At 59.9% G+C, this 26,048-nt stretch overlaps 2 protein-coding genes and 1 pseudogene across 4 annotated transcripts; 2 read left to right on the top strand and 1 right to left on the bottom strand.

Moving 5' to 3' along the window:
• The first annotated feature begins 1,629 nt into the window (after positions 1-1,629).
• Positions 1,630-6,324, top strand: UCK1 (uridine-cytidine kinase 1). Of its 2 annotated transcripts, none has more exons than XM_032866115.1 (7): positions 1,630-1,841; positions 2,214-2,373; positions 3,156-3,252; positions 3,493-3,635; positions 3,715-3,877; positions 5,245-5,293; positions 5,813-5,926. In XM_032866115.1, exons 1-6 carry the CDS (start codon positions 1,734-1,736, stop codon positions 5,264-5,266), a joined length of 693 nt encoding a protein of 230 aa, XP_032722006.1. In that variant the 5' UTR covers positions 1,630-1,733; the 3' UTR covers positions 5,267-5,293; positions 5,813-5,926. The 2 variants fall into 2 exon arrangements, with proteins under 2 accessions (XP_032722006.1, XP_032722005.1); XM_032866114.1 differs by having other exon boundaries at positions 1,633-1,841; positions 3,715-3,809; positions 5,813-6,324.
• A 1,284-nt stretch (positions 6,325-7,608) lies between these two features.
• POMT1 (protein O-mannosyltransferase 1) lies at positions 7,609-22,894 on the bottom strand. 2 transcript variants are annotated; one of them, XM_032866112.1, is made up of 20 exons: positions 22,614-22,894; positions 22,057-22,208; positions 20,937-21,043; positions 20,348-20,398; positions 19,644-19,790; positions 19,000-19,111; positions 18,346-18,411; positions 18,165-18,258; positions 17,783-17,938; positions 16,440-16,570; positions 15,963-16,058; positions 14,871-14,963; positions 13,276-13,372; positions 11,638-11,730; positions 11,206-11,326; positions 10,788-10,885; positions 10,141-10,254; positions 9,344-9,470; positions 8,252-8,429; positions 7,609-7,808 (listed from the first exon to the last, which is right to left on the bottom strand). In XM_032866112.1, exons 1-20 carry the CDS (start codon positions 22,818-22,820, stop codon positions 7,634-7,636), a joined length of 2,415 nt encoding a protein of 804 aa, XP_032722003.1. In that variant the 5' UTR covers positions 22,821-22,894; the 3' UTR covers positions 7,609-7,633. The 2 variants fall into 2 exon arrangements, with proteins under 2 accessions (XP_032722003.1, XP_032722004.1); XM_032866113.1 differs by lacking the exons at positions 20,348-20,398; positions 20,937-21,043; positions 22,057-22,208; positions 22,614-22,894 and having other exon boundaries at positions 19,000-19,091; positions 19,644-19,732.
• Positions 22,895-24,917: 2,023 nt separating this feature from the next.
• Positions 24,918-25,662, top strand: LOC116872693 (annotated as a pseudogene).
• Positions 25,663-26,048: the final 386 nt, after the last annotated feature.

Here is a 26,048-nt window from a genome sequence, read left to right as displayed (position 1 = left end):
TGGTCAGCTCTTCAAGTGGCCAGCCTGTATGCCAGAAAAGCTTAAAGACGTACTTGGAATGAACAGACATTTTTGCAGGTGATTGGGGCTGGCGAAGGGGGTGGGGAAGGAGAGCAGCCTTGGAGAGCCGGGCTGGGGGATGGTGAGGACGGGAGCAGAGGATCCTAGAGGGTTATCGCTGTTCACTTTTACCAGTCCTGCCTCATTGCTTCTGAGAAACCCAACGGCTGGGCAGCTCTGTGCCCCATTCAGCAACAACAGATGTTTACCATGGGTAGGGGAGGCTCAGACCAGCAAGCCAGCCAGGGCCTGCCCTCACCAGGCTTCTCCTCTCCAGACAAGCATCAGTCAGGAGATTGCAGAATCCATGGCTTACCTGCCAGAGGCCTCCCAGGAGAAATGCCCAGGCCACTGAGGACCTAGACTGGCCTCGCCCAGTCCAGCTGGGGAGGGATGCTGGGAAGAGTCAGCCCTCCAAAGGGAAGGATGGGACGGTGGGGAGGAAGGGCCCAGGCCTGGGGCACTCTGCCTTGACTTCCCTGGGTGGCCCCTGAAGGCGGGACCCGTGCCTAATAAATGTCTCTATTGCAACTTCTCTGTGGTCTAACTGAAACTCTACCTTTCAGCACCCCAAGCTCCACTTACATGCTCATTTTAAAAAGTCATGGCATGGCCCCATTTGGGAAGAAAGGAAATACAGAGTGATCACATAGCTGCCAGAGGTCACGCAGCAGAAGCAAGGGCTGAGCGCTCTCTCAGTCGAGGTCCTGGCTCCTAACCCCGCCCTCCATCAGGAGAAGCCGCCTGTGACCCAGCCACGTGGCCCCTGTCTGAATGTTACTGTCCTCTCACCGGCTTCATACCTCATCAAATATTCATGCGGGGCTCACAGTGCATTAGGAGCGCCGTCCACAGAGTCTTGATGCTTTGGGGGAAATAGACAGTTGGAATCCATCTGCATTTGCCTTCTCTGTGCCAGGCCCCGGGGGTTCAGGGGTACCCAGCAGACTCGGGCTCAGCTTTCTTGGCTCACAGCCTGCCTAATGCAGAGGTCGAAAGTCACCGTCACCACCACGTGCTGGGGGGTTCAAGGAGGCGACGCTGGCTGCAGAGGCAGTGGTTAGGCGGGAGTGGGGGGACCAGCGGCACGACCCGGGCCATGGTAGGAAACTCGGATGGCTCCTGTGTAGGACGGGTTGCAGGGGTCGGGGAGGCAGGGCTAAGTGGCTGTGCGCTGGCGAGGAGGGCCGGACCGGTCGGCAGGACGAGAAACAGATGCTGAAGGCAGACCGCGCTCGGGGGTGACGGCCACGAGGCTGTAAAGTCGGTTAAGTTTCCGACTCTGGGCTCAGAATGCTGACTTGCGGGCTCCGCAGTCTCTGGGGTGGGATCGTCGCCGACGCTGCTACGTAGGGGGCGCGGATGGAGGCTGCCACCCATCTAGAGACTCCTGCAGCCAGAGGCGCTACGCAGGTGCAGCAAACCCGCAGCACCAGAGGGCTGTGCGCAACCTGGCCGCAGGGGAGCCGGCCCGCCTCGCGCAGGCGCAGTGTCCTCGGTCCCCTCGGACTACAACTCCCGCCGTGCCCCGCGCGCTCCCCACGCCGCGCCGCGCGCCTCCCGGAAGTGGAGCTCCGGGGGGCGTCTCCGACCTTCGCGCGGGGGCGGGCGGGCTGGCTGGTTCGGGGAGGCGGCGGGAGCCAAGAACCCGATGCGAGCCAGCGGAGCCGGGGATGGCTTCGGCTGGAGGCGGCGACTGCGAGGGCGCCGCGCCGGAGGCGGACCGCCCTCATCACCGGCCCTTCCTGATCGGGGTGAGCGGCGGCACCGCGAGCGGGAAGGTAAGGGGCTGGGTGGCCCGGCGGGGCCTGCGTGTGCCACCTCGACCCCCGGCCCTCGGAGACTCCGGGCGGGCCGATCCGGCCTCCAGCCGGCGAAGAGACCCCCGGCTCCTGGTTGCCGAGGCGCCCCCTCCGGGGCCTGGGGTGGAGGGGCGAGGGGGCTGCGGCTGTGGTGGGCCAGGCCGGGGTGCAGGCAGGGCCTGGGGCGCTTGCCCTCCGGCTCCTCGCACCCTCCCTGCGGCCTTCCCCCAAGGCCAGCCCCACCTGTCGCTGGCCTGGTGGGCAAGCCTCCGCGGGCGGGTGGGTCAGGGTCTCCTGAGGCCGCCCCGTGGCGGGAGCAGGTCCAGGCGGGAATCCTGTCTGTATTCCCAGTCCACTGTGTGTGAGAAGATCATGGAGCTGCTGGGCCAGAACGAAGTGGACCACCGGCAGCGGAAGCTGGTCATCCTGAGTCAAGACAGGTTCTACAAGGTCCTGACCCCAGAACAGAAGGCCAAGGCGTTGAAGGGACAATACAATTTCGACCACCCAGGTGCAGCTGAAGACCCTAAGGGGAGGGCGGGAGGGAGGACAGACCAAGGGGACTGGCTCCCGGGTCGGCCGGGTCGGCCGGCGATGCAGAGAGACCCCAGTGGTTCCATGACATTTCTGAGTAGTCTGAGCCGGAGCAGGCTGTGTGTTTAAGTCAGAAGGACTTTGTCTCATTCTCTGCGCCCCAGACGGCCCAGCAGGAGCTGCTGGCTCCCTCATTTGGAGCCAGTCAGAAGTCTTTGCTTCCGTGGAGCCTTGGGGACCATTGCTATGCCAAGATTTTGGTCATGGAGAAATCCCCCACCTTCCTGCTGTGTGGGGTCCTGCCCTGGGGCAAAGGCCTTGAGAGGGTAGCAGGGCAAGCAGCGGCTAAATGAGAGGGCTGTGTCTGTATTGCTCAGGTGCAAATGGGGTCAACAGATGAGAGGAGAGAGCCAGCCTGCCCTTGCCTGCCACCGCTAGATCCCACCCTATGGCTGGCTCCCAGCGGGAGGAAGGCATAAGCAGCCTTGGTCGGTGGTTATTTCCCAGAAATAGAAGCAGATACCTAACCCACCTGCCTCCCAGTGCTGGCCGATCAGGAAATCCCCGGGTCTAACTTCTGTGTGGGACAGCAGCCTGCAAATGTAAACTGTCGGGGTGGGGCCTAGTCCAGATGTTCCCGAGGCCGCAGGTACCGTGAGCACCCAGCTGTGGCTGCCCGCCCCCCAGGCAGAGGAAGTTGGCTCCCATCCCCAGCACAAGGATGCCTGGAGAGTCCTGCCTTTTGTTCCGTCCCTGCAGATGCTTTTGATAACGATTTGATGCACAGGACTCTGAAAAACATCGTGGAGGGCAAAACTGTCGAGGTCCCAACTTATGATTTTGTGACCCATTCAAGGTGAGCAAGGTGGTTCCTGGGAGAGGAACCGTGTGCAGGGGGGCCAGCTAGCACGCCCCCCGTGGGGTCCGCAGGTGGCCCTGCATCAGCCTGGCCCTGTTGGTTTCTGGGCATACTCCTGTCTCCCGCTGTCATCTGTCCCCCTCCAGGTGGTCCACACCTGGGGACCAGAGCCATCTGTGCCCGGGCTCCCAGATCCCGTAGCTCCAGCAGGGCCCGTATCCTGGTCTCGCCTCCCAGGTTAGCAGAGACCACGGTGGTCTACCCCGCAGACGTGGTCCTGTTCGAGGGCATCCTGGTGTTCTACAGTCAGGAGGTCCGGGACATGTTCCACCTGCGCCTTTTTGTGGACACGGACTCTGACGTCAGGCTGTCAAGAAGAGGTAAGGCGGACGCAGGCCTCTCTCTGCCGTTGGCTGAGGCCAGCCGCGAGTCCTGACTGCCGTACTCCTCCTGCCTCAGTTCTCCGGGACGTGCAGCGCGGGAGGGACCTGGAGCAGATCCTGACCCAGTACACCACCTTCGTCAAACCAGCCTTCGAGGAGTTCTGCCTGCCGGTACCCCTCCTGCTTGTTTGGGAACCTCCTTTTCTCCCTTTTCAAGAGGACCCCTGGCGCCCTGTACCGTGAGAGCTGAATTGTGGGGGAGCAGGGTCTTACGAAGGGAGAAGTTAGCTCGTTAGACCTCCTCGCAGGGACTCTTCTCCGCTCTAAAAGCATTGTCTGTGCGGATCCCTTCCTCTGCCTGCAAGAGCCCCTCGGCCCCACAGCTCCATGCAGCTCCTCTCCTCCTGCTTCAGGCCTTCCCCTTTCTCTCCACTTTCCAGCTCCTACTGGATGGGACTTATCAGTAGTTTGAAAGGGAAACTTAACATGTTGCTTCTTAAAAGTAAAATATGGCGCAAAGGAAACGGAGCCGGGATCCCCTCTTGTGCTGAGTAGACAGATGAGTTCTGTCTGCTGCTGGTGGAAGAGAACCTTATTTTACGTTTGTGTTCTCCAAAGCACCTGGAAATTGGTGAGAAAAGTAAATTGATAATCACACTCTCTGTTACTCAAAGAAGGAAAGGCATTTGGCAGAGCAGGTAGTTAATGGGAAAAGTGTGGACACCCACTGCCACCAGGTGACCCTATGTGGAGGCTGCGCCCCAGCACCGTCCTTGAACTTCCCGCTCCCCTTATGTGCAGCCATACCCTGAGTCTGGCCAGGGTGACCGTGTCCCTCCCTCGCCCCTATAGTATGACCTTCCTCAGCTCTTCTGCACCCCACAGTGAGCGCCTCCCGTGAAGCCAGCCTAGCCCTCTTTGTGCTTACGGCTTCCGTGGGTCCCCACAGCCTGCAGACACCGCTGCCCCAGGACTTGGCCCATGTCTACATGCCCACCACACAGAACGGTCCGCGGGGCTGTCCCGCAGCTCAGACGGCTTCCTTTTCCTCTCCCTCTGCTCGGCCTGCTTGGGGTGTGTCCCTCTTAGCAACACCTGGCTGGGGTCCCTCCTCGGTGGCCGGGTTCCTCCTGGTGTCTCTGTCCCTGCCCTGACCTGGCAGAGCACCCGGCAGGGAGCAGGTGTTAGCACGGGGACAGGTAGCGTGGAGGGCTTTGCACGTGCCAGCCAGGGAGTGTGCCACGACCTTCCTTGCTCCCTATCTGGGCTTCTCGCAGAAGGGTTCCTGGTTCCAGAGGAAGCGGGTCACGTGTGGCAGAAGGATGCCGCGGGTCACGTGGCTCAGGGACCTCTTCCCACAGTGGCGTTCCCCGGAAAATGCACGAGCATTTCAGAGACGCCCGGAGAGGAACGTGTGTCTTCTCAATGCCTCAGCCACTCCTCCTGCCTCTGGCACCTGCCTAACACCCAAGTCCCAGCCCCCATCTGCCACACCCCGGTCCCCGCCACGCCCCCCACGGCCGCTCTCCTGCCGTTGAGTCTGGTGTCGAACAACCAGAAGTCCTCGGAGGGACAGAGCTTCTGAGATCTGCTTTTTGCCTTGCAGACCAAGAAGTACGCAGACGTGATAATCCCTCGAGGGGTCGACAACATGGGTAAGAACCAGGCCTGACGGCTGCCCCGACTCCCCAGTCCACCGCCCTGGGCCCTGGGGCAGGCCCTGCCCGGTCCTGGTGGTCACAGTGAAGTGATGAGGGTTCCCGTCCACGTACATGTATTGCACAGATCCAGAGAATACTTTAAAAATCTGTTTAACACGTTGGACAGCGAAAATGGCCCCGCCTTGCTTGTCAGTTACAGCTCAGTGAGGCTGGAAACAGACCGTTATGTTGACGGGGACTCGTGCCATAGCAGGAAGTATCTTTTCTCTGGGCTCTTGGTGAACCAAGACCCCCCACAGACGGGCCAGGCCATGTTACCGTGCTCCTTCCCGCCAAGCGCTTCTCTGTCTGCCGAGACTCCGGGCACCGCCACAAAGCCTCGGCGGGAAGGCCTGTGCTCTTGGCGCCCGGGCCGCTGCGGGGCTGGGTGGCCCAGGGAAACCGGTGGCAGCCCGAGCCTGGCCTCAAGGCGTCGAGGGGGCGGACGGGCTGAGCGCGCTGTCTCTGCCACAGTGGCCATCAACCTGATCGTGCAGCATATCCAGGACATCCTGAGCGGCGACCTCTGCAAATGGCAGCGAGGGTCCAATGGGCGGAGCTACAAGAGGACATTTCCTGAGCCGGGAGACCGTCCTGGGGTGCTGACCGCTGGCAAGCGATCGCACTTGGAGTCCAGCAGCAGACCCCACTGAGGAGTGGGGTGCTCAGCCTCCTGGGCAGGACCCCTGACAGACTGTGTTCAGGGTTGGGCCCAGAGATACCCGCCCACCCGCCCCTCTAAACGCCACCACAGCTTCCTCTGGGCGCCACAGGGTACGGACAGGATGGGCGGGGATCGCGGTGGTCCTCGCTGCACCTGTCACACTCGACAGGATGTTGGCATGCCCTCTTGACATCTTCACCTGCTTCCGCACATTAAAGGGTTAAAAGTCCAAGTTACTGAGAAATGCTCCGGAACGTGTGGTGAGCCGGTCACGTCCCTTGGGAACACGGAGCACATGGCATGGCTGCTGTGGCCGTCCAAGCGTGTGTCTGACAGGAACCCACGGCGAGAGGGACTCTCTAGGATGGTCCGGTTCCCACGCACGCGCGACGGAAACAGGTCGAGGAAAGAGTACTTCCTTCTCTAGGTGTTACATGTGTGACTGTTTCGTTATTTATTCTCCCATGTGAGTTGTGACCCAGTAACTGAGTTTCGTGCTCCCCACCCCCCCGCCATGGGGTGCGATCCAGCAGGGCACACCCCCTGCTAAGGAGCCAGAGAGCTTTCCTTCCTCCTGGGCTGTGCGCCAAGGAAGGAGCCCTGGGAACAAGCCTTTCCTTAACCAGCAGCCAACACAGGAGACGACACGTGCTCACCCAGGCCGAGCCCGGCTCCACAGGTGGGGCGGGGGGCAGGCTGGTGCGCCCCGTGTCTCCACGCCGTCCTGCTCAGGAGCCACCTGGGGCCCCATCCAGGATCCAGCATCCAATGCCAGCCAGTCTCCTCGCACACACCCCACATCCTATGCCTATGGCCGGAGTCGTCCTGGCTTGTCTTCCCTTCTGTTTGTGTAGAAGTGACGCCTTCCCCTGGCCACGGGCTAAGCTGCACGGACGCTCCCGGTTTCCTTCCATCAAGCACTGAGTGTAGCTACACAGACAGGACCCCAGCTGAGCTTGGCCGTGGCTGCTCTGATGACCGTGTGATAGTCTCGTCCAGCTTACTGTGCCCTTTTGGAGAATCAATAAATAATACCAAATGCCAGTGCCAGTGTGTCCCTTTTTAATTGTACACAGAAGGCAAATTCAGGGTGGGGGTACCTGTGGGGGACACGAGGCTCAGCGTGCCGGTGGCGCTGCTGGCCCGTGTGCCCCCGCTATGTCAGCAGCAGTGAGGGGTCCCAGGGTCTCTGCTGCAGTGGCCGGAGTCCGGGGCCCGTCCTTCAATACCTCGTTTGGCATGGACAGGATGCGGGCCGGTACCTCGAGGCCTCGCTGGGGACGAGGCGGAGGCGGCTGCAGCTTCACAGGCCTGGGGCCTTGGCTGCTTTGACCCTAACTCTCCCCATCGTGGCCCGCTCCCCTCCTGCTGCTGCTCCCTCACGAGGCCCACGCCAGCCAGCCACTCACTGCGCCCTAGCTCAGGGGGCCCGGAGGCGCCAGTACACGCCTCGGGCATGTTCTTTGTTGCCTGGAAAGCAGAAACTCGGCTCAAAACAAACCATCATCAACCGTCTGGAGAACGGGACACCATAGCCCGGCCTGGGCTCTTCTGTCAAAGACGCACACGGTTCTCGATGACAGCCCTTCCTGCCCAACCCCAGTCCAGATGTTCACTGCCCACGCATCCTGCTAGTATTTTCGGATCAGAATGTCCCAGCTGTCTTTCCAGCGAAGGGCCTTGAGTTCGCCGGGCGAGAGGGACCTGTCCCCGTAGGTGAGTGGGCGCAGCGTGTTGAACACGTGACAGGCGCAGGAGTACCACGCCACCACCAGGCTGCCGAAGACGCTCCTCAGGAGAGGGGACCTGGACGCGGGCACAGGGCTCTTCCTCACCATGAGGCGCACCGGGCCCCCTGGACAGCCTGTCCTTCCTTCTCACTCCCTGCCCCAGGCACTGGACATGACCCCCTCCTCGTGCATGTTCCGGAGTCTCCCATCTACGCTCCGGCGCTGGAGCAGCGTCCCCATTCCCAGCATGACTGAACCACAGCCCTCCTGAGAGGCTGTGCAGCTCCCGACCCCCCAAAACACCGAGTCCACGCCCTCTGGCCCCGCTTCCAGAACTCGCTGTGGTTCTGCTCCATCGCACACCGTGAGACCCCGCCCGTGTCCCCATTGTTCGCCCCTCGCAGCCGGCCACACCTGCCTCCCGTGGTGCCCCCAACCCTTCCCACACCACCCGAAGTCCTCCCTTGGGACACCCCTGGACCTGGAGCCCTGGGGGGCACAGCCGCTGAGGCCCTGTACCTGCACAGGTGGTCGGCAACGTGCTGCAGGACCACAGGGAGCAGGAGGATCTGGAAGGTGAGCGCGGGGAGGTAGTGGTAGAGGAAGAGCGTCTTCTCCATCAGGAAGAAGGGGAGGTAGTTCACCGCCCAGCCGCCCGCACACAGAGCCCCGGCCAGCACCCAGCGCAGCCAGCAATCTGCGGGGGGGAGAGGCTGCCCTGAGCCAGCGCTGCTGACCTGGGCCCCGCGTGCAAAGGCTCTCCGCTACTCCCACGAGCTGCCTTCCTCATCTTTAAGGTATACACGCTCTCCGTTCCCCACCCCCCAACCCTTCCCGTGATCTCTGGAGAAAGAACGATGTCCCAAGAACCTCCTGTACTTCCTGTGGGGCCCTCACCATCCCGACCCCCAGAGCCATACCCGCCCCCCGGGGCCCCGGCTCCTCCAGGATCACAGGCAGGCAGGTTGGACTCTCAGGAGCCGGAGCTGGGAGGTGCTGTATTTGGGGACCCGCCCTCCCCCTGGGGCAGTGGTCAGCGGGAAGACTGGGGACGCTGCCACACTGCTGAGGCCTTCGGGGCTCCCCCTGCCCTTGTCTGTTTCAAGACAGTCCGCAGCAGTTTCTGTTACGCAAACCACCCGCACCCGAGTCACTCAGGGCCTGCTGACCACTCCGTGCCATCCGCCATCCCCGAGCAAGCAAACACTGAGGCGGGGCTCACATCCTGGGGAGAGGGCCATTCCTGCCTGGCCCCTGCATTTCCCTGCACGAGCCTCTAACACAACGTGGGATCCTCAACTGCAACATTTTATCTCTAGGGAGACAGAACACAGGGCGCCTGGGGGGCTCAGCATCTGCCTTTGGCTCGGGTCATGATCCCGGGGTCCTGGGATCGAGCCCCATATGGGGCTCCCTGCTCGACGGGAGCCTGCTTCCCCTTCTCCCTCTGCCCCTGCTGGTGTTCCCTCTCTTGTGTCTTTCTCTGTGTGAAATAAATAAAATCTTCTTAAAAAGATAGATTTAAGCCCCTTCCACGAAGAAACAAGGAGATCGCCTTAAGGCCCAGGTTGCTGGTGAGGCCGGCTGTCACCAGGAGTGAGACGCACTGACCCTCGGACAGGTCCCAGATGCACCTTCGGCGTCTAAGCAGGTACCAGAGGAAGAGCAGCACGTAGACCGCTGTGGCAAGGCCGGCCGAGGCCCAGATCACGACGTTCCCAAGCAGGTGGATCTGGGCCTGAGGGCACAGGGGACCACGTCAGCCACCGGCCGCTCAGAGGGACCCGGCCCCGACAACGCCCTCATGCCCGCCGGCCTGCAGCCAAAACCCGGGCACAGGCTGGAACCGCAGCCTCTGCTGCAGGAAGGGCGGGAAGCAGCAATGCGACCCGGAGAGGCCACCACCCCTGCTCTGACAACAGCGCCCCGCAGAGGGTGACCCGGGACCACGCGGAGCTAAGGACCCCGCTTCACAGCACGTGGCCGCTCGTCTCCACGCTGAGGAGGACGAAGGGGAGCGTTTTCAGCGTGAACTCATTTGGGAGGTGTTTGGAGCTCGGGGTGCCGGCTCCCGGCTGCTCCTCCTACAGCGTGAGAAGGGACAGCACAGATGTGCACAGAGCACGGGTGGGCTCGGCCGCGCGTGCTCTGTGCGGGACCGCGCGGGAGTACTTTAAAAGCCGCTCTTCTCAGAAAACGGGGAGCAACACGCTCCCACAAAGGCAGTGGAGCCTGGTTTCCTCCAACGTGCAGCGTGCCAGGACCTCACCCCCGCGGCTGACGCGAGCGCTGGCCCCGCAGGAGGCCCCGCACCGAGCCAGGCCCGCACAGGAGGCAGCGGCTGCTCTCCACGCCCGAGGAGCCCTGAGCGACCGCCCCGCCCGCCGCCTGCCCACGCGCCTGCGTACACTGGTCCTGGGGTGCAGCCAGTACGCGATGCTGGTGTCCAGGGTGACCCAGTCCAGCGGCGAGGAGCTGTACTTGTGCTCTGAGTCGTCGTTCTTCACCATCAGCATCCTCCACTGCAAGGAGCCAGAGGCCGGAGTCGCGCTCATAGCCAGAGCCGCCCTCGCTCGGGGGCCTGGCTGAGGGCCTGGGGTGTCCCTTTCACGTTCACCTGGACCACCCAGCACACGCGGCGCTAAGGTCCTACCCCGAGGCCCCCGTCACCCTGTCTGTGGGGGGAAGGGACTGAACTTGGTGCTAAGGACACTTTTAGATTCAGGACCCCTAGTTTCTGATTCTGATGTCGCTAGGGCTCCGTCATGTTGACCTCGGGCCACTCTGACCTGACCGTGGGGGGCTCCGAGCATACTCTGGCCGTGGGTACAAGGATACACTGCCTGGTCCCTGGCTGTTCCTGCCCGCAAGGCCACAGGCCCGGGGCCGACCGTGTGGCCTCGACCACTTACGGCCGAGACACAGGAACCCTTCCTGCTCAGCCAGGCCCCAGCTGAAGGAAGACGACGGGAAGGGCGCAGCGCTCCCAAGCACAGCGCGCCCTCTGGCGAGGAGCCAGCACCCCAGGTAGAGCCGGGCCACCCCTGCTGGTCACCTGCAGCTCCAGGAACCTGGCCATGAAGCTCAGGTTCCTGCTGACGTCCATCTGGGCGGGCGAGTGCAGCTCCAGCTCCCTCTCCTTCTGCTCCTGGCCTGGCACGACACACAGCAGAAGGTCAGGGGCTCACCGCTTGGAGAAAAGCCCACGTCCCTCTTCTCTGACAGCCCACGGCATCGCTCCGCTTGGCCTTCCCGGCCATCTGCGGGAGCCCCGTCAAATCCGGATCTTTCCACTCGAAAGGCTCAGCTTGCACCGCCCCCGGGCGCTACCTCAGAGCGACAGCTGGCTTGTTCAGGGCTTGGCTCAGCAGGGAGCGCGCATGGCGTCCGGTCCCCGAGTGAACCCGAGCCCATGGTGGGGGGCAGGGAGGGTGTCTCGTTAAAGCAGCAGGAAGCCTGCGGGCCAGACTCACTTTTGCCGTATCGGTGCTCCTCCACGTTCCACACCATGCTCTCGTGGTAGCCGCGGGACAGCTTCTCCCCGACGACCTCCAGCTGCCGGAACCCCCAGTCTGGGAGGTGGGCCCCGCTCAGCTAGCGAAACATTGGGTTGCGGGGGAGACGGGGTGACGCGCAGGCCCGGGGCCCCTGCTCATCCCCACCACCCTGCCACCAGGTCACTCTGTCCACAGCCGCCAAGGGCGGCAGCCTCTCCTGTGCACTCGCCACGTCAGGATTCAGTCTGAGAAGTCAGAGTCCTGCCCCTGCCGTGTGCGTGTAACACGGCAAAGGCTTTAGCCGGGCGTCCTGCCCGTGAAGAGTCCGTCCAGCCCGGAGGGTCCGGTAAACTGTGTCATGAGCCGCCCCCAGCCGAGACAGGTGAGCCAAACCCAACTCCCCTTTACCTTCAGGACCGCAGAGGTGTTCACGTGCACCAGGCGGACCTCGGACAAGATGGTCTTCCAAACCTCCGTGTCGGATTCTCGGTTCACGATGTCCTGTAAAAGCAGGTCCTGTCAATGATCTCGTTCTTTCCCCGATTTCCTGACCTGTCAAGTGAGCACCGATTACCAAACAACGATGCTGAGACAAGGGACCAAGCTCCAGGGAGCTAACAGGATGGTGCCCCGACCTTGCTCCCAACACCCACGCAGCAAGCCCCTGGCCGGGCCGGGGGGCACACTGCTCTGCTGCAGTCGAGAGGCCCCCAGGCTCGGCCTTCTCGCTCGTGCAAATGCACAGACGGCTCAGGCGAGGGCTGAGATGGTCCCTGAGGTGTCCTCAGCGGGGCGCGGGGGCTGCTGGCAGGTAATGGAACCACTAACATCGTGAGAGCACTTGGCCTTATATCTTATCGCAGCCCCGTGGTGACCCGTGCAGGCGTGTGGCTGTCAGGGAGGACGGGAGGACCCAAGGGCTCTGCGGGAGCAGGGAGAGGCCGGGCTGACGGTACACCCCGTGTCGGCCGCCCTCCCTCCTTGCTGCATGAGCCACAGTCCCTGGACATGTGGGCATGTGGGGGTGAAGGTGCTGCCGGCGGGAACGGGGGAGGAGGGGGCTTGGCCATTAGCTGTCTAAGGCCTGGTAGAAGGGCAATAGGTGGGCCCCTAGGAGAAGGTCCACCAGGAGGCCTCCCAGTGACGGGGCCTGGGTGCAGAGCGCTCCCATCCCATGGGAACAGACGAAGGGAGGAGGGAGAAGCAGAAGGTAGGCAGACACGTGCAGCACCAAGAAGGCGAGCGGGGGACGGAGGGACGCTGCTCACACACACACACACACACACACGGCAGCCCTGAAGCCCCTGGCTCCACAGGGAGGGCCTGTCAGTGGCACGGCACCCAGCACGCCCTGCCAGTCACACCTGCGAGCCCAGAACAGAGGGCGGGAGACCGGTGCTCGGCGGGCGGCTGCTGCAGTCGGAGCTGGAAGGAGAGCCTGCCTCTCGTTAGGGAGAGACCCCCGCCCCCGGGGATTAGCGTGCACACGGGACTAAAACCGTTTTTGAGCACGTCTTTGAACTCACAGTGGCGCAAGGACCCGGGGACACAACTGTCTCTTCCTGCCGCCGTTTCCAGCAGGCTGCGTGCAGCCCTGGAGAGGGACTCTGGAAGGGGGCAGCCCGTGTCCCTGGATGCTCAGAGGCCCGGTCAGAGCCCCAGCTGTCCCCAGAGAAACCCTACGGCCAGGGTGTTCCTTCATACCAGACGAGGCTCAACGAGAGAGGCTCCTGTGGTCAACGGAGGGTGGCTGGGGAGGCCCGACCCTGTGCATCCATGACCTGTCTTGAGTCTGGAGAGGCCGCCAAGGCCAAGGGCACCTTCACCTGGCAGGGCCCCGAGAGCCACATGGCCAGCACGGAGCACAGACCACCTGCTCAGCCAGCTCGTCCCTCCCATGGAGACGTCTCCCTTTCCACCAAAACACCTGGGGCATTTTATAGGGCTAAAAATCACTAATTTTACATCTGAATCAGTGACTCTAAAGGGCGCTTTTGAACAGACACATTCCTGATGGCCACGGAGGGGTTTCTGGCTGGGACTCACCAGTCGCCAGAGGTTCTGGGAGGGCATGGAGATGTTGTAGTCCACGTAGCAGGAGACCTCCTGCGAGTGGGGGCTCAGGGGCGCTGCCACGTCGTGCCTGGAAAACACAACGTGCTGTGGAGGGGGCTCCTCACCCAGCCCATCACTACGCCTCGAAGGGCACCGTCTGAGGCTTGCGGATCACGAGACTGACGGCAGCCCTTCCCCTGGGGAGAAGTACCCAGATGCGGGGTCTGACGGACAGCAGCCCAGGCCGCACGGGTGTCGCCACTCCACCATGGGCGACAAAGCCAGTCTGGGAAATGGTTGCGGGACTAGGAACACCGCGGGGGGATGAGACGCCCTCAGGTGCGGCGACCTCCAACGTCCAGAAAGAAACCACCTCCCTCATCTGTGTGGTTCTCACGCTTTATCCTCCTTTGCGCCAGGCACTCCGGAGGACACGGCCCTCCCTCGCACCCGGAGAAGGCAGACCTTCGTGCGCACGGCCAAGAGTGCCAGGCTGTGGGGCGCCACCAACAAAACCAAGAGAGCAGGAGCGCCTGGGAAAGGCTTTGAGGAGGCGACATTTCAGCTGACGCGTGACCACAGCGAGCGGACCACGGGGGATGGGAGTCCAAGAACATCCCAGGCAGAGAGCAGGTGTAAAGGTCTCAAGGGTGCCGCGGTCAGTCATCTGGGGACAGCAGGGAGGCCAGGGGGACTGCAGTGAAGTGATCCCGGGAGTCACCAGGGGCTGGATCCCGAGGGGCCCACGGCCAGGGAGAAGTGGCGACGTTATTCTGAACGTGACGGCCGCGCGGTGGGAGTCATTGGAAGGCTTCTGGCCGAGAAGTGAGGCCAGGCCAGTGGACGGTGTGGGCTCACGGGGCACCACCTGTGGTGGGGGGTAGGGGTGGGGAGGCAGGAGATCAGGGCACCGGCCCTGACAGCACAAGATCAGGCCTCGACTGGGCCAAGGTGGGAGCAGAAGGAAGAGAAGCAGCCGGGGCCGCGGCTGAAGCGGTGGCTTCTTCCAGGGAGAAGCGGGCCAGAGGCCAGGAGCCTGCAGGGGGAGACAGGGTCTCGAGGCACCATCTGGGAGGCGTGAGAAGCCGGGAGATGACCGGAGAAGCTGGGTGGAGGTAGGAAGAGAGGAGACCGGGCACGCTGGTTTGCAGAGACTGCTCGGGTCAAGTCAGGAAAGGGCTGAGCACCGAAACGCAGGGACCATCTGGACCTTACGTGGCCGGATCCCAACGCTTCTTGAACTCACACATACTTTAAGCCATTCAACTTCAGGGAAGTGGAGCGCTTGGTTCTACGTGGGAAGCCTTCCCGTGCTCTCCCTCACCTGTCTTTCGAAGCACCCCCCGCCCCCGGCCACCTCCCACTGCAGGGTCCAGGGCGGCCCCGGGGTCTGCGGGCTCCCCTGCTAAGCCCCGTGCCCCCCACCCCTCCGTGCGCTGTCATCACCATCACCGGGGGGCACCATCACACTGAGTGCAGGCTACAGCGCGGGGCCATCCTGAGGGAGCCAGACACTGGCGTGGGGGCAGTGGGGCAGTGGGCAGCCGACCCGAGAGGCACGGAGAGGGCGGACGGTGGGCACTCACGTGTTGAGGAAGCGGGTGGTCATGCCATGGACCAGCTGTACTACGTCCCCGTGCCGCACGGGCCGCGGCGGGCTGCTCACCACCAGCGGATGCCTGCGGACACGGAGAGCCGGCCCGTCAGTCGGGGGGCCTCCCTTGTCTCCGCGCCCCATGCACGCACCCCGAAGGCCAGCAGGGGGGTGGTGGGCGCGGTGGAGCAGCCAGGCACGGCCAACCGCCTCACAGGGCTGCAGCAAGCGGCCAACCCAGCAGCTGCCCCGGCTGCGCCACAACGGGTACCGGGATGCCAACGTGCCCGTGACCAGAGGCTGGCGGTCAAGGCAGCCTCCCAGAGGAGCAACAGTCAGGTTTTAAGAAAAAGCTGGCTAGGGCTGCCTGGGTGGCTGAGTCGTTAAGCATCGGCCTTGGGCTCAGGTCATGATCCCAGGGTCCTGGGATTGAGCCCCACATCGGGCTCCCTGCTCCTCAAGCCTGCTTCTCCTTCTCCCTCTGCTTGTGTTACCTCTCTCTCTCTCTCTGTCAAATATACAAATAAAATCTTAAAAAAAAAAAAAAAGGAGCCCCCGGCACAAGGCAGGACAGAGGCCAGGCACTGCAGGCCACCGTCAGGGGTCTGGATGGCCCTGGGTGGCCCCGGAGGGACGACAGAAGCTAGGAAGGGTTTCGGCACGACCGTGATCTGCCATGAGTGACATTTTAAAAGCCCACGTGCGGCAGCGAGAACTGGAGCAGGAGACCGCTGGGGGAGACGCAGCGGGTAGAGACAGAGGCCAGGATGGTTCGGGACCTCGTCTGCAGGACGTCCACGGACGGGCTGCCGGACTGGACGGGGCAGGGGGACAAGGGAGGCCTCCATCCGTGAGGCCTGGGCAAGGGAATGCCGTGGGGAGCACAGGAGGTGCTGGCAGAGAGCTTGGGAAGCCCCCGGGGAGACACTGGGCGGGGCGCGGAGCAGTTCCCTGAGGAAGCGTTCAACCCCCGGCCGCGGGCTCAGCAGCACGCAGCTGCTCTCGAAGCTTCCACGGAGGAAGCGGCCACGGAGAGGGGGCCACGAGGGGAGCCCCGCCCTGGAGTCCCAGCGCCCGCACGCACCTCCCGGGATCCTTCACGATCCACCAGTTGTTGACGTCTTTGAACGGGTAACAGGTCACCTGCTGCTGGTGTGAGCTGCCTCGGCCGTTCTCGTATCTGTGAGAAGGACCCGACACAACCCCGTGTCCGCTGGGCGCCGCCATCAGCCTTGCTCGCCAGGTTCCCGCCGACGCCGCCCCGCAAGGCGCCCGGGGGGAAACGAGGAGGAGACGTGTAAGCGTGGCCGAGAGGGACAGGAGGACGCGCCCAGCGTGCACGTCAAGCAGCCGGTGTGGGACAGCCCCCGAGGCAGAAGAGCCTTCTGCCCCCGAGTCCCTCTGTTCCACACACAGAAATGACAAGGTTCGTCGATAGTCAGAATCCGAGAGCTCAACGTCCTTCTCGGAAATTTCATTTCGAGTCAAAGCTGGTAACAGCAGAAGCGTGAAAAAGCCAAACATGTTACGACCTTCGGTTTACAATGGTCGCCCTCCTTACATCATGGGGTAGGTGCTCTGGTGGGAGTGGAGCCAGCAGGGCACGGGTTTGCCGAAGACGTTCTTCAGAGTGACCTGGGAGCCGTAGGCCACCTCCAGGGGCTGGCCCTGCGTGATCCGAGCTAGGCCGCCCTGAGACAAAAGCAAGAGGGGCCGTGAGCAAGAGCGCGTCTGGACAGACACACCTCCGGGCGGGGGGCGTATTCGGGTGGTGGCAGTCGTCGTTGTGTCACAGAACGAGCATGAGGACACGGGACCTACTCCTATCCCTCCACGCAGCCCTTCGCTTAGTGCCACAGGCATCCTCCGGGAAGTGCAACCCTGTCCGTTTGAAAGGTGAGACTCTCTCAAGTAAATAAATCTTTAAAGAAGAAAAAAAAAAAGGGCTCCCTGGGTGGCTCAGTGGGTCAGGTGTCCAACTCTTGTGTTTCGGCTCAAGTTGTGATCTCAGGGTCCTGGGATCGAGCCCCACGATGGGCTCTGCACTCAGTGGGAAGCCTGCTAGACATTCTCCCTCTCCCTCTGTCCCTGCTTGTGTCCTCTGTCAAATAAATAAATCTTTTTTTTTTTTTTAAGATTTTATTATTTATTTGACACAGAGAGAGAGCAGGAGAAGGAACACAAGCAGGGGCGGAGGGAGAGGGAGAAGCAGGCTTCCCGCCGAGCAGGAAGGCCGACACCAAAAACTGAACTGCCCAGGCTCCCCTCAAATAAATAAATCTTTAAAAAAAAAAAAAAAAAGGTGAGAAGACGAGCACTTGGATGAGCTAAGAAATTTGCCCAAACACACACGCCTGGGTGTCAGGAGTGGGTCCCATTGGACTCTCCCGTCCTCACCACCCCCAGCTGGTATGTTTCACGGTCTCTGCAGAGCCAGCAGGAAGGCACGCCAGAGCCGAGCTTGTCCTGTGACGTGTGGGCACCTGCCCTGCGTCTGTGGGACTTTGCCATGTCCTCAGGCAGGACACACTGAAGAGCTGACCCATCGCCTGTTTCCACGCTGTCCACACACGCACAGCTTGTTTAGAAAAACTAAAGCGGCTTCTTCATGTCTTGATTTGGTTTTCCCCCCTAACACCTGACAGTGTTTACATAAGAAACTCAGAGTCCAGGGGCGCCTGGGTGGCTCAGTCGGTTAAGTGTCTGCCTTCGGCTCAGGTCATGATTCCAGGATCCTGGGATTGAGTCCCGCATCGGGATCCCTGCTCCGTGGGGAGTCTGCTTCTCCCTCTCCCTCTGCTCATGCTCTTGCTCTCTCTCAAAAAAAAAAAAAAGAAAAGAAAAAAGAAAACCCCGAGTCTAGTCTTATCCCCTCTCCGAGGCGGCCGTGGTGCCCCTCCTTACCTCCAGGCTGGCCTGGAAAGCACTGGACATGATCTGGTCGTGGGGCCCGGAACGGTAGACCAGAGTCAAGTGGACGTAGAAGAACAACAAGTACATGAGGGCCGGGATGACCAGCAGCGCTGCCACTCGGGCAAGCAGGTGACAGAGCACACGGACCTGCCGCCAAACAGAGGACAGGTCACGTCTGGCCGCTCGGGAAGGTGCGCTCTCCGGACAGGCAGGCCCGGAGGAGCAGGCAGCAGAGCTCCAGGCTTCCCACAGCCTCTGGCCAGAGGCTCACAAAGCCTGTCTTCTGGAGAAGACTTTCTCCCCAGACGCTCACATCACACCGACCTCTGCCCACCCCGGGACGGCCACTCGCCCCATTCCACGGGGCACCTACATGTGACAGAGTCCGGTCTCCGATCAGGTGCCAGGCATGGACGCCGGCCACTGCGAGCACTAGCAGGTACGTGAAGACACCCACATATTTGACGCTGAAAAAACCCAAGGAGAAATCATTCCAACAAGGCACAGAGCCAGGAGACGGCCAAGGCTGCCTGAGGCCCGCAGCCCAGACTCACCCCACTGCACAGGAACAGGCCATTCCGGTGAGCGTCAGCCAAAACCACCAGCGCAGGGAGAAGGGCCTGGGGTCAAAGCAGAAGAGCACAGCTGGGAACGGATCACGAGACACTGCCCGAGGGGGAGCTCCCCTCAGAGCTCTTGGGATCAGTGGGCCGTCCTGAGCTCCACGACGAGAAAAACGCACCGTCGTCTCTCAAATCTCAGTCCCAGCAGAATTTTTTTCTTTTTGGCCAGAACATTTTCCCAGTTAGTTTAAATTAAACAGAAGTGAGAGGCGCCTGGGTGACTGCATCGGCTAAGTGGCTGACTTTGGCTCAGGTCATGATCTCAGGGTCCTGGGTTTGAGCCGCACGTCAGGTTCCCTGCTCAGTGGGGAGCCTGTTTCTCCCTCCCCCTCTGCGGCTCCCCCTGCTCATGCTCTCTCTTGCTCACTCTGCTCTCTCTCTCAAATAAATAATCTTAAAAAAAAATTACACAAAAATGAGAATGTATTTGTGAAGTCAGGAGCCAGGGGCCAGTCTTGAAGACGAAAGACATAAAGTCCACAAACGGCTCCCCCAAACGAAAAGGCATCAGACCCTTTCAGGTCAACAAACCACCCAGACTCTTCCCTCTCGTTAACTAGGAAGGGCGTGCCCCCTGCTGCATACCTCTGTTTTTGGGAGTTGGCAAACTTCAGGTAGGACAGCACAGCCAACAGGTTGAAAAATATCAACACTGACTCCAAAAGCATGAGCCTTGCCTGAGTGATGAGAGCGTTCTCTGTTAGAAAGAGGACACGTATGTCAGCTGTCAGGGAGCAAGGGCAGACACAGGGAGATGGGAGCACCCACAGAAAGGACACCCTCTACAGGCCACAGAACGTGGCCATGGGAAGTTCAGGATTGGGTGGCTGGAGGAGATGGGCTCCAGAACCACAGAAGCGAGTTCTGAGGTGTGAACCACACCTAGCAAGACCTGTGTGACCTTGGGCAAGTCACAGAACCTTTCTGAGTCTTTATCCTTGTCATGTACAAAAGGAATGCCAACTTTGTGGTACGTGGATGTATGCAGCTTCACAAGTCCGACCACACAGTTCCGCCAGCCCACACCCTGGGAGGAGGGCCACGGAGTCCTCCCAGAGTCAAATCTGGGCAGACTGGGCACACTTCCTTCCATCCTGTGGAGGAGACCCTGCGGGGGCACATCTACTAAACCCACGAGCTCTCCTGGGCTGCACGCTGTGACATAACTGGGGCCAATGTTGGGGGGCTTCCCTGAGCGGCACCAGAGCAGGCAGAGGCCTGGGTCTCACCGATAAGTATCAGCAGAGCGGCCCCCGTGGCGGCGCAATGAGAAAAGCCAAGCTCCAGCAGGATCTGGTAGGCCATGGGCACCAACAGAGCCCCGGTGAGGGCCGGCAGCAGGCGCAAAGACCACACGGGCACGTTGCTGCTGTATTCTGGAAAAGCAACCACAGCGGAGCTGACCACACGGGGCACGCACCACCTTCCTGCGCAGCAGGTGTGTTTTCAAACATGGAGTCACGTTCACAGATCCCAAAATGCAAGTTTGCCAAACTAGGCACCATGTCAGAAGGGCGTGTGTAAGTTGCGGATAAAAGCCTTGACCTTGGCCGTGTGCAGTCAGAGCCTCGCACTCATCGGGCATGCAAATAATGCCTCATGACTCTGAAAGTAGTTAGTGCTTTACTCGTTTATAAATCTGCCCTGCCTTTTCCCCAAAACACTGAGGCAAGAGACAAAACTTCCATGGAGAAAAGATAACTGCGACAGATGCCACACACAGACACTGCCCCATGGCCCGAAAACCGAGGACAAAGTAGGTGCCGTGATTATACACTAAGATGTTCGCCAGGCCTTTCAAAAGCCTTCCACGTGTACCGAATTCATCATACGCTGGACGGATTAATAAACCACGGTTGTTAATCCCTAGGAAAGCCCTTCCTCTCCATCCTAATATTCCAAAGTCACAAGGGACGTGAAAATGACCTATTACCTGCTCCGATCCTGTTCCACAGAAAGTTACCATCAAATCCTCCTAAATAACCTGAAACAAAAGACAAGTCAGAAACTACCCCAAGCAGCAAGAGTTGGGGAGTACCAAACCCTGACAGCCACAGGGAAACACTGATGACTAATTAGACACAGTTTCTGCCCTCAAGAAATTCCACTTACGAGTTTAATGATTTCTTAAACAAATTACCACAATTTTACTTATTTATTTAGATGTTGTAAATAGGCTTTATTTATTAATTTATTTTAAAATAATCTTTACACCCAACGTGAGGCCTGAACTCACAACCTTGAGATCAAGAGTCACGCGCTCCACCAACTGAGCCAGCCGGGAGCCCCTCACTTATGAGTTTTAAAGGGCTACTTCTAGGGGCGCCTGGGTGGCTCAGTCGGTTAAAGCCTCTGCCTTCCCAGGGTCCTGGGATCGAGCCCTGCATCGGGCTCTCTGCTCAGTGGGGAGCCTGCTTCTCCCTCTCTCTCTGCCTACTTGTGATCTGTCAAATAAATAAAATCTTTAAAGAATAAAAATTAAAAAAAAATAAATGGCTACTTCTCTTGCTAACGAATCCTACCTCCTAAGGCCAGCAGCATGTGGCCAAATGGTGGTCCACTGCCGTCGAGAAAGAAGATCCGCTTCATGTAGAAGGAGATGTACTGCCCGTAATACACTTCATCAAAGCTACAAAGCAAACAGGCGTGATAGACACTAGAAGCGGATGCCCCAGCACAGGTGGAGGGTAAATGTATTCCTGTTTCCAAACAACGTGAGTGCTCATTTGACTGCACCTGCACCTTGTCCCCAAATATTCAGACAGCGGCACAGCGCCATGCATCCACAAGGACAGGAGGGAAAACTCGCCGACAACAGCCATATACTCAGGTGTCTGCCCTACACAGACTCAAATCACCCTCCCCAGGTCCACTGAGGGACGTGCGAGCAGGTTGTCTACTGAGAGGCCTCCCAGACCCGGGGCTGCGTCTGTGACTAAGGGTCAGAATCACACCTGGTAACCAGGGGCAGGGGTCATGGGGGGACATGCAGAAACCAACTGCAACTGTTTTCAGACAGTTGGGGATATCCAAGGATATCGTCAATATTGCTGTCAATTTCTTAGGCGTGACAACGTTAATACAGTTTATTTTTAAGTTCTCATTTTTTAGAAAGATACCAAATTACTGAAACATGCTGCTTATGACTTGCCTCAAAAAAGTCCACTGAAGCTGAGTGATGAACACGTGGGGGGGGTATACTATTCTCCCTACTTTTGTGTATGTTTAATGGGTTCCACAATGTGTGTTCTTCTCTGAACACACGTTAGCCAGACAGCAAGTGGCCCCGTCATACCACCGGCCGTCATTGCTCCTTAGAGCAACACGCTCGAAGGTCAATGGAGACTCAGTTCCAAACCCATCGATCCTCTACCCCTGATTTTAAATGGGTACCTACGGCTGCTGCACCTGTTTCAGGGGCCACATTCCACCTGCTAGAGAACTACAGGGCAAATGTGACAGGTGGACTCAGCATGTGCCGCCCTGAGGACCCACTGTCCTCTCCTCTGCCCAAAAGACCCATCACTGAGAAGCCCGGAATTCCACTCTCTTGCTTCTGCTGTTCAGAAGGGCACTTTCGGTCCCCAGCGCATGAACACATCACAGTTTCCAGTCCGTCCTGAATGGGGTTGTCTGACTTACACCACAGCCCTTGGATAGGCGAGCTGCCACAGGCGGCTCAGTAACCCCACTGCAGTCAGAGCCACAACGTTCAAATTGATGTCAGCCGTCACCACCACAGGGCGCTCCAAAAATCCCAACATTGTGTAGAGAAGCAGGTCCTGGAGGATGCCCTGGAGAAGGACAGAGACGGCATCGGTAAAGCAGCAGCAACCAGAAGCTCACAGATTCGCGGAAGAGCTCGGCAGCCACCGCAGCTCTCAGGTGCACCGCGAAGAACCAGGCGTTGGGGTGGGGGGGGCGGGTGGTCCTTGGGAGAAAGTCCGGAGGACACCAGCAGTCACCTAAGGTGAGAACTCGGGCGCCTCAGGACTGAACAGTCACTCACTCAACAAGCCACTCCGCGACCACCCCCTGAGCGCTTCCCGGAGAGGAGCTGCTTATTAGGGAAGCCCCCGGGCCTCGCCAACCTGGGCCCCAGAAGGCTCCTCATCTGCCGCTAGTGCTCCCCCACCCCGCTCCCTGCTGCAGCCCATCACCTGGGCGCCCCACTTCTCACCCCGAGGGTGCGTCTGTACCCAGAAGCCCCCGTTTCCTCCCTGAGGCGTCATCTTCCCTTGAGCGCCACTTGTCTTCGCTGGGCGCCCCTTCTCGCACCAAACAAAGCTGCATCTGGCCTGTGGCGGTCCCCGCCTCTGCAGAGACCTCAAGGGCCCTGGGAGGCCCCCACTCCTCTTCCAGGCATTCCCTTTCTCTCTCGGGCTGCACCTTCCCGCAGGTTTCATTCGCCCCGGAGCACTCCCTCCTCTCCCAAGCCTGCACCTGCCGGGCGCCCCCCTCTCTCCCGGGGCGCACCTGCCCTCGGCCCCGCCCCCTGTCCGGCCGGACGCCGACGCCCCCGCCCCAGGTCGTCCGCAAGCCGCGCACGCGCGGCCCGCGCCGACTCTCGGGTCTCAACTGGGCGCTCGTCCCCGGCGCCTCAAACGTACTCTCTTTTCGTCGAGTTCCCGCAGAGCTGCTCCCCGCGTCCGACCCCGCCTCGGATCCGCCGACCGGGGGGCGGGGGGCGCCCACCGTTAGGGCTTCTGGTCGCGCGCCGGGGCGAGACTGCTCGGCACTCTGCGCCGCCCACGTACCGCCTGCTCGACGCTCGACTCGCCGGGCCTGCGGAGCCCTCTGCGGGAGCGGCGCGCGTGCGCCCTGGGCCAGAGCGCCGCGCGTGCGCCGCCGGGGCCCTCCGGGTCCGAAACCGCGCAGAGACCGCCTCTGTAGTGCGCCGTTGACAGCTTTAGTGCTTCAGGAGCCCCGTGGCCGCTGGACGCTCCAGTGTTTTTAAAAAAACGAGACGGTTGGGTCTTAGCCGTGTGCATCGCAGTGCAGTCCGGCGAGCAGCTCGCGTGCGGGGGTCTGCCCGGGGCCCGCGGGAGCGCTCGTGCGCAGGGAGGGCGGGCGGGGTCGGTGCTGCCGCCGCTTCCCCGCCCCCTGCCCAGGCTCCCTCGGGCTCTGTCGCACTGCGCAAGGCTCCCCCGGACCCCGGCCCACCGCTCCTCGTGCTCCCTCGCCCCCCTGCCTCCCCCCGCCGCCGCTCTTCGGTCCCCCGCTGGCGGGGCAGGACGGCCAACCTACGGCCAACCTTGTCCCCAGTTTTCCCCTTCCCGGTCCTCTCGTGTATGTGTGTTCATCTCACGGATGGGTATTGCAAGGTTAAGAACTACAATGGTGGTGGTTCGCGAACCATCTCTCTTCCCCGCGAATGTTGGTCAAGCCAGCGTTAGAGGACACCGGTGGAGAATGTGGGGTTACTTCTGACTTACCCGTGCCTCGCCCAAGGCTGTGGAGAGGGAGGGAGCTGGAGCTCACCCCGCCTGAGGCCGGGGACTCCCTGGGCCCCCGGAGCAGTGAGGCTGGCTGACTCCTGAAGTTCCGGGAACCCCCTGTCCCTGGCAGTGAATCCAGGGAACGGGTTTGGCCGCTAGAGCTGAGACAGCCGGTGCCCAGGTCCCTGTTCTTCCCTACAGTCAAGAGGCGCTGGAGGAAACTGCAGAGTCTTTCCTCATGGAAGGTGTTCTATGCAGGGGTGATTTAGAAGCCTCCTATATTCTTAACTGGTGCCCATGACCTCTTTGAGTCCACACTACCCCAGGAGGTTAGGTACTGTTAAATCGGCATTTTACAGTTGTGATTCCAGGGGGGTGAAGTGTTCTCCCAAGTCATGCAGCTGGGGTGGTTGGGGGCAGACCCGACATTCACCGCTGGGACTCAAACCCAAGAGCTTGATCTCTCACTTCCCGACTGGAGCATTCCTCTTTCCTACCCCAAAGTGCAGCATAAGCCTCTCTTCCCAGCAAAAGATAAGGGTCACTAAGAAGTGGCAAAAACAAACAAAAACCACGACAAAGCATAAAATGGCTCACACAACTGAGCCTGGCTGGCTCAGTTGGTAAAGCACGCAACTCTTGATCTTAGGGTCAGACGCTTACTTAAAAATTAAAAAAATAAACCATAACAAATCAGATGCTTTCTCCTCTGACATGCCCAATTCTACGGGGAAGTAGGGAGAGGGCAAAGGGCAGGCAGATGTCCTGCACACCTTGATATCACCCACCAGGGGAAAGGATGGGCACTAACACTTACCCATTTGGAATATTAACCTTTATCTATAGGTTTTAATCCCTTCTCTCCCCCACCCTGCTTTAAAGCATTTCAGCCAAGTCACTCCCGATTTCCACATAAGATGTCCCTAAAAATCCTTCCATCTCTCTCATCAAATGACAACAGAAAATCGAGGGACACACAGCCTGAGAAAGCATGTTCAGCTTTAGGGCTTTTTCTTTTTCTTTTTTTTTTTAATTTTTTTATTTAAATAAGGAGAATTCTTTCATATGGAAAGAGCTAGTACAATCACATATTTGAAAGGAGAAACAATAGGTAGTGATCCGGAGGGAAGGGCAAAGGGTGAGTGTGCCACCATGGCCTGCTGAATCCATGATTCCATTTCCTATCCAAGGCAAAAGCTTACCAAAAAATATATAAACAAGCTGCACATTACACCTTTAGCCATCGTCTGCCCTTTCAAATATCTGGTCTACATGAAAAGACAAAGAGGAAAGGCCAAACTAAAAGCAAAAGGGAACAAAAACAAAACAACCCTCAAGAACAAAAACCCAAACCCTTTTTACTATGCAAGGCATGAGGTCAAAAGCTTAGAGTACAGAATCCCCTTCAAACAATGGAAGAAAGTCACCCACACAGAGCCTTCATAGAAATTTCCACTCTAAGGCTTTATAACATGCTGAAGACAGGGTCCTGGGGACACTGCCACGCAGCCAGGGTGGGGAAATGGTGAACAGCAAGGTCAGATGCGCCTGGAAGATCACTAGCCAAGTATGCACTGGTGGTCCTGACAGAGGGCATGGCTAGGGGACAGTGCCTGGCCCCAACATTGAAACACCCTGTCCCAGGTGATCTCTTGGGTCCATCTCACATTTTCAAGCAGGAAGAGCTGGCTTTCTGGAAGTCTGCATTTCCCATTCAGCACAGAACATGACACAGCACACTCTGGTGTCCTTGGTTGTCAAAGGCCATTTCCCACAGACCTTCTAACCTAGGCTTGCTCTGCAAGCAGTGAAAAGGGACAAATACAGACTGGAGAGGCAACATGCAGCTACTTGGTGGAAAGGAACTGAACAGCTGGGAGGGAGGGGCTGTACCAGTCTGCCACACACTGCCTCAGTGGACCATTTCTGAACACGGCTGTGCACCCATGTGCACACCCTCAGCCTCCTTGGCTCTGAGCATCAGTCACAAACCTCATCACCCATCCAGAGGGCAGATCCAGAAGACAGGAGGGCACGAGCATAGCTGGGGGGACCCGAGGTCAGTATTTCACAAGATTCCCCAATATCCCTAGAGGTGGCTGGAACGACCACAGCTTTGGAACTCAACCGGTTTCTGAATGTCTAAGTCATCCTCTGGTTTCCCTCATAAGGAACCCAGAGCCAGAAGTGTATGAA

This window comes from Lontra canadensis, unplaced genomic scaffold (assembly GCF_010015895.1).
Source record: "Lontra canadensis isolate GAN:19392208 unplaced genomic scaffold, GSC_riverotter_1.0 scaffold30, whole genome shotgun sequence".
NCBI classification, from domain to species: domain Eukaryota; kingdom Metazoa; phylum Chordata; class Mammalia; order Carnivora; family Mustelidae; genus Lontra; species Lontra canadensis.
Note: the sequence above shows the minus strand (reverse complement) of the source record. Positions and strands in the feature narration are given on the sequence as shown.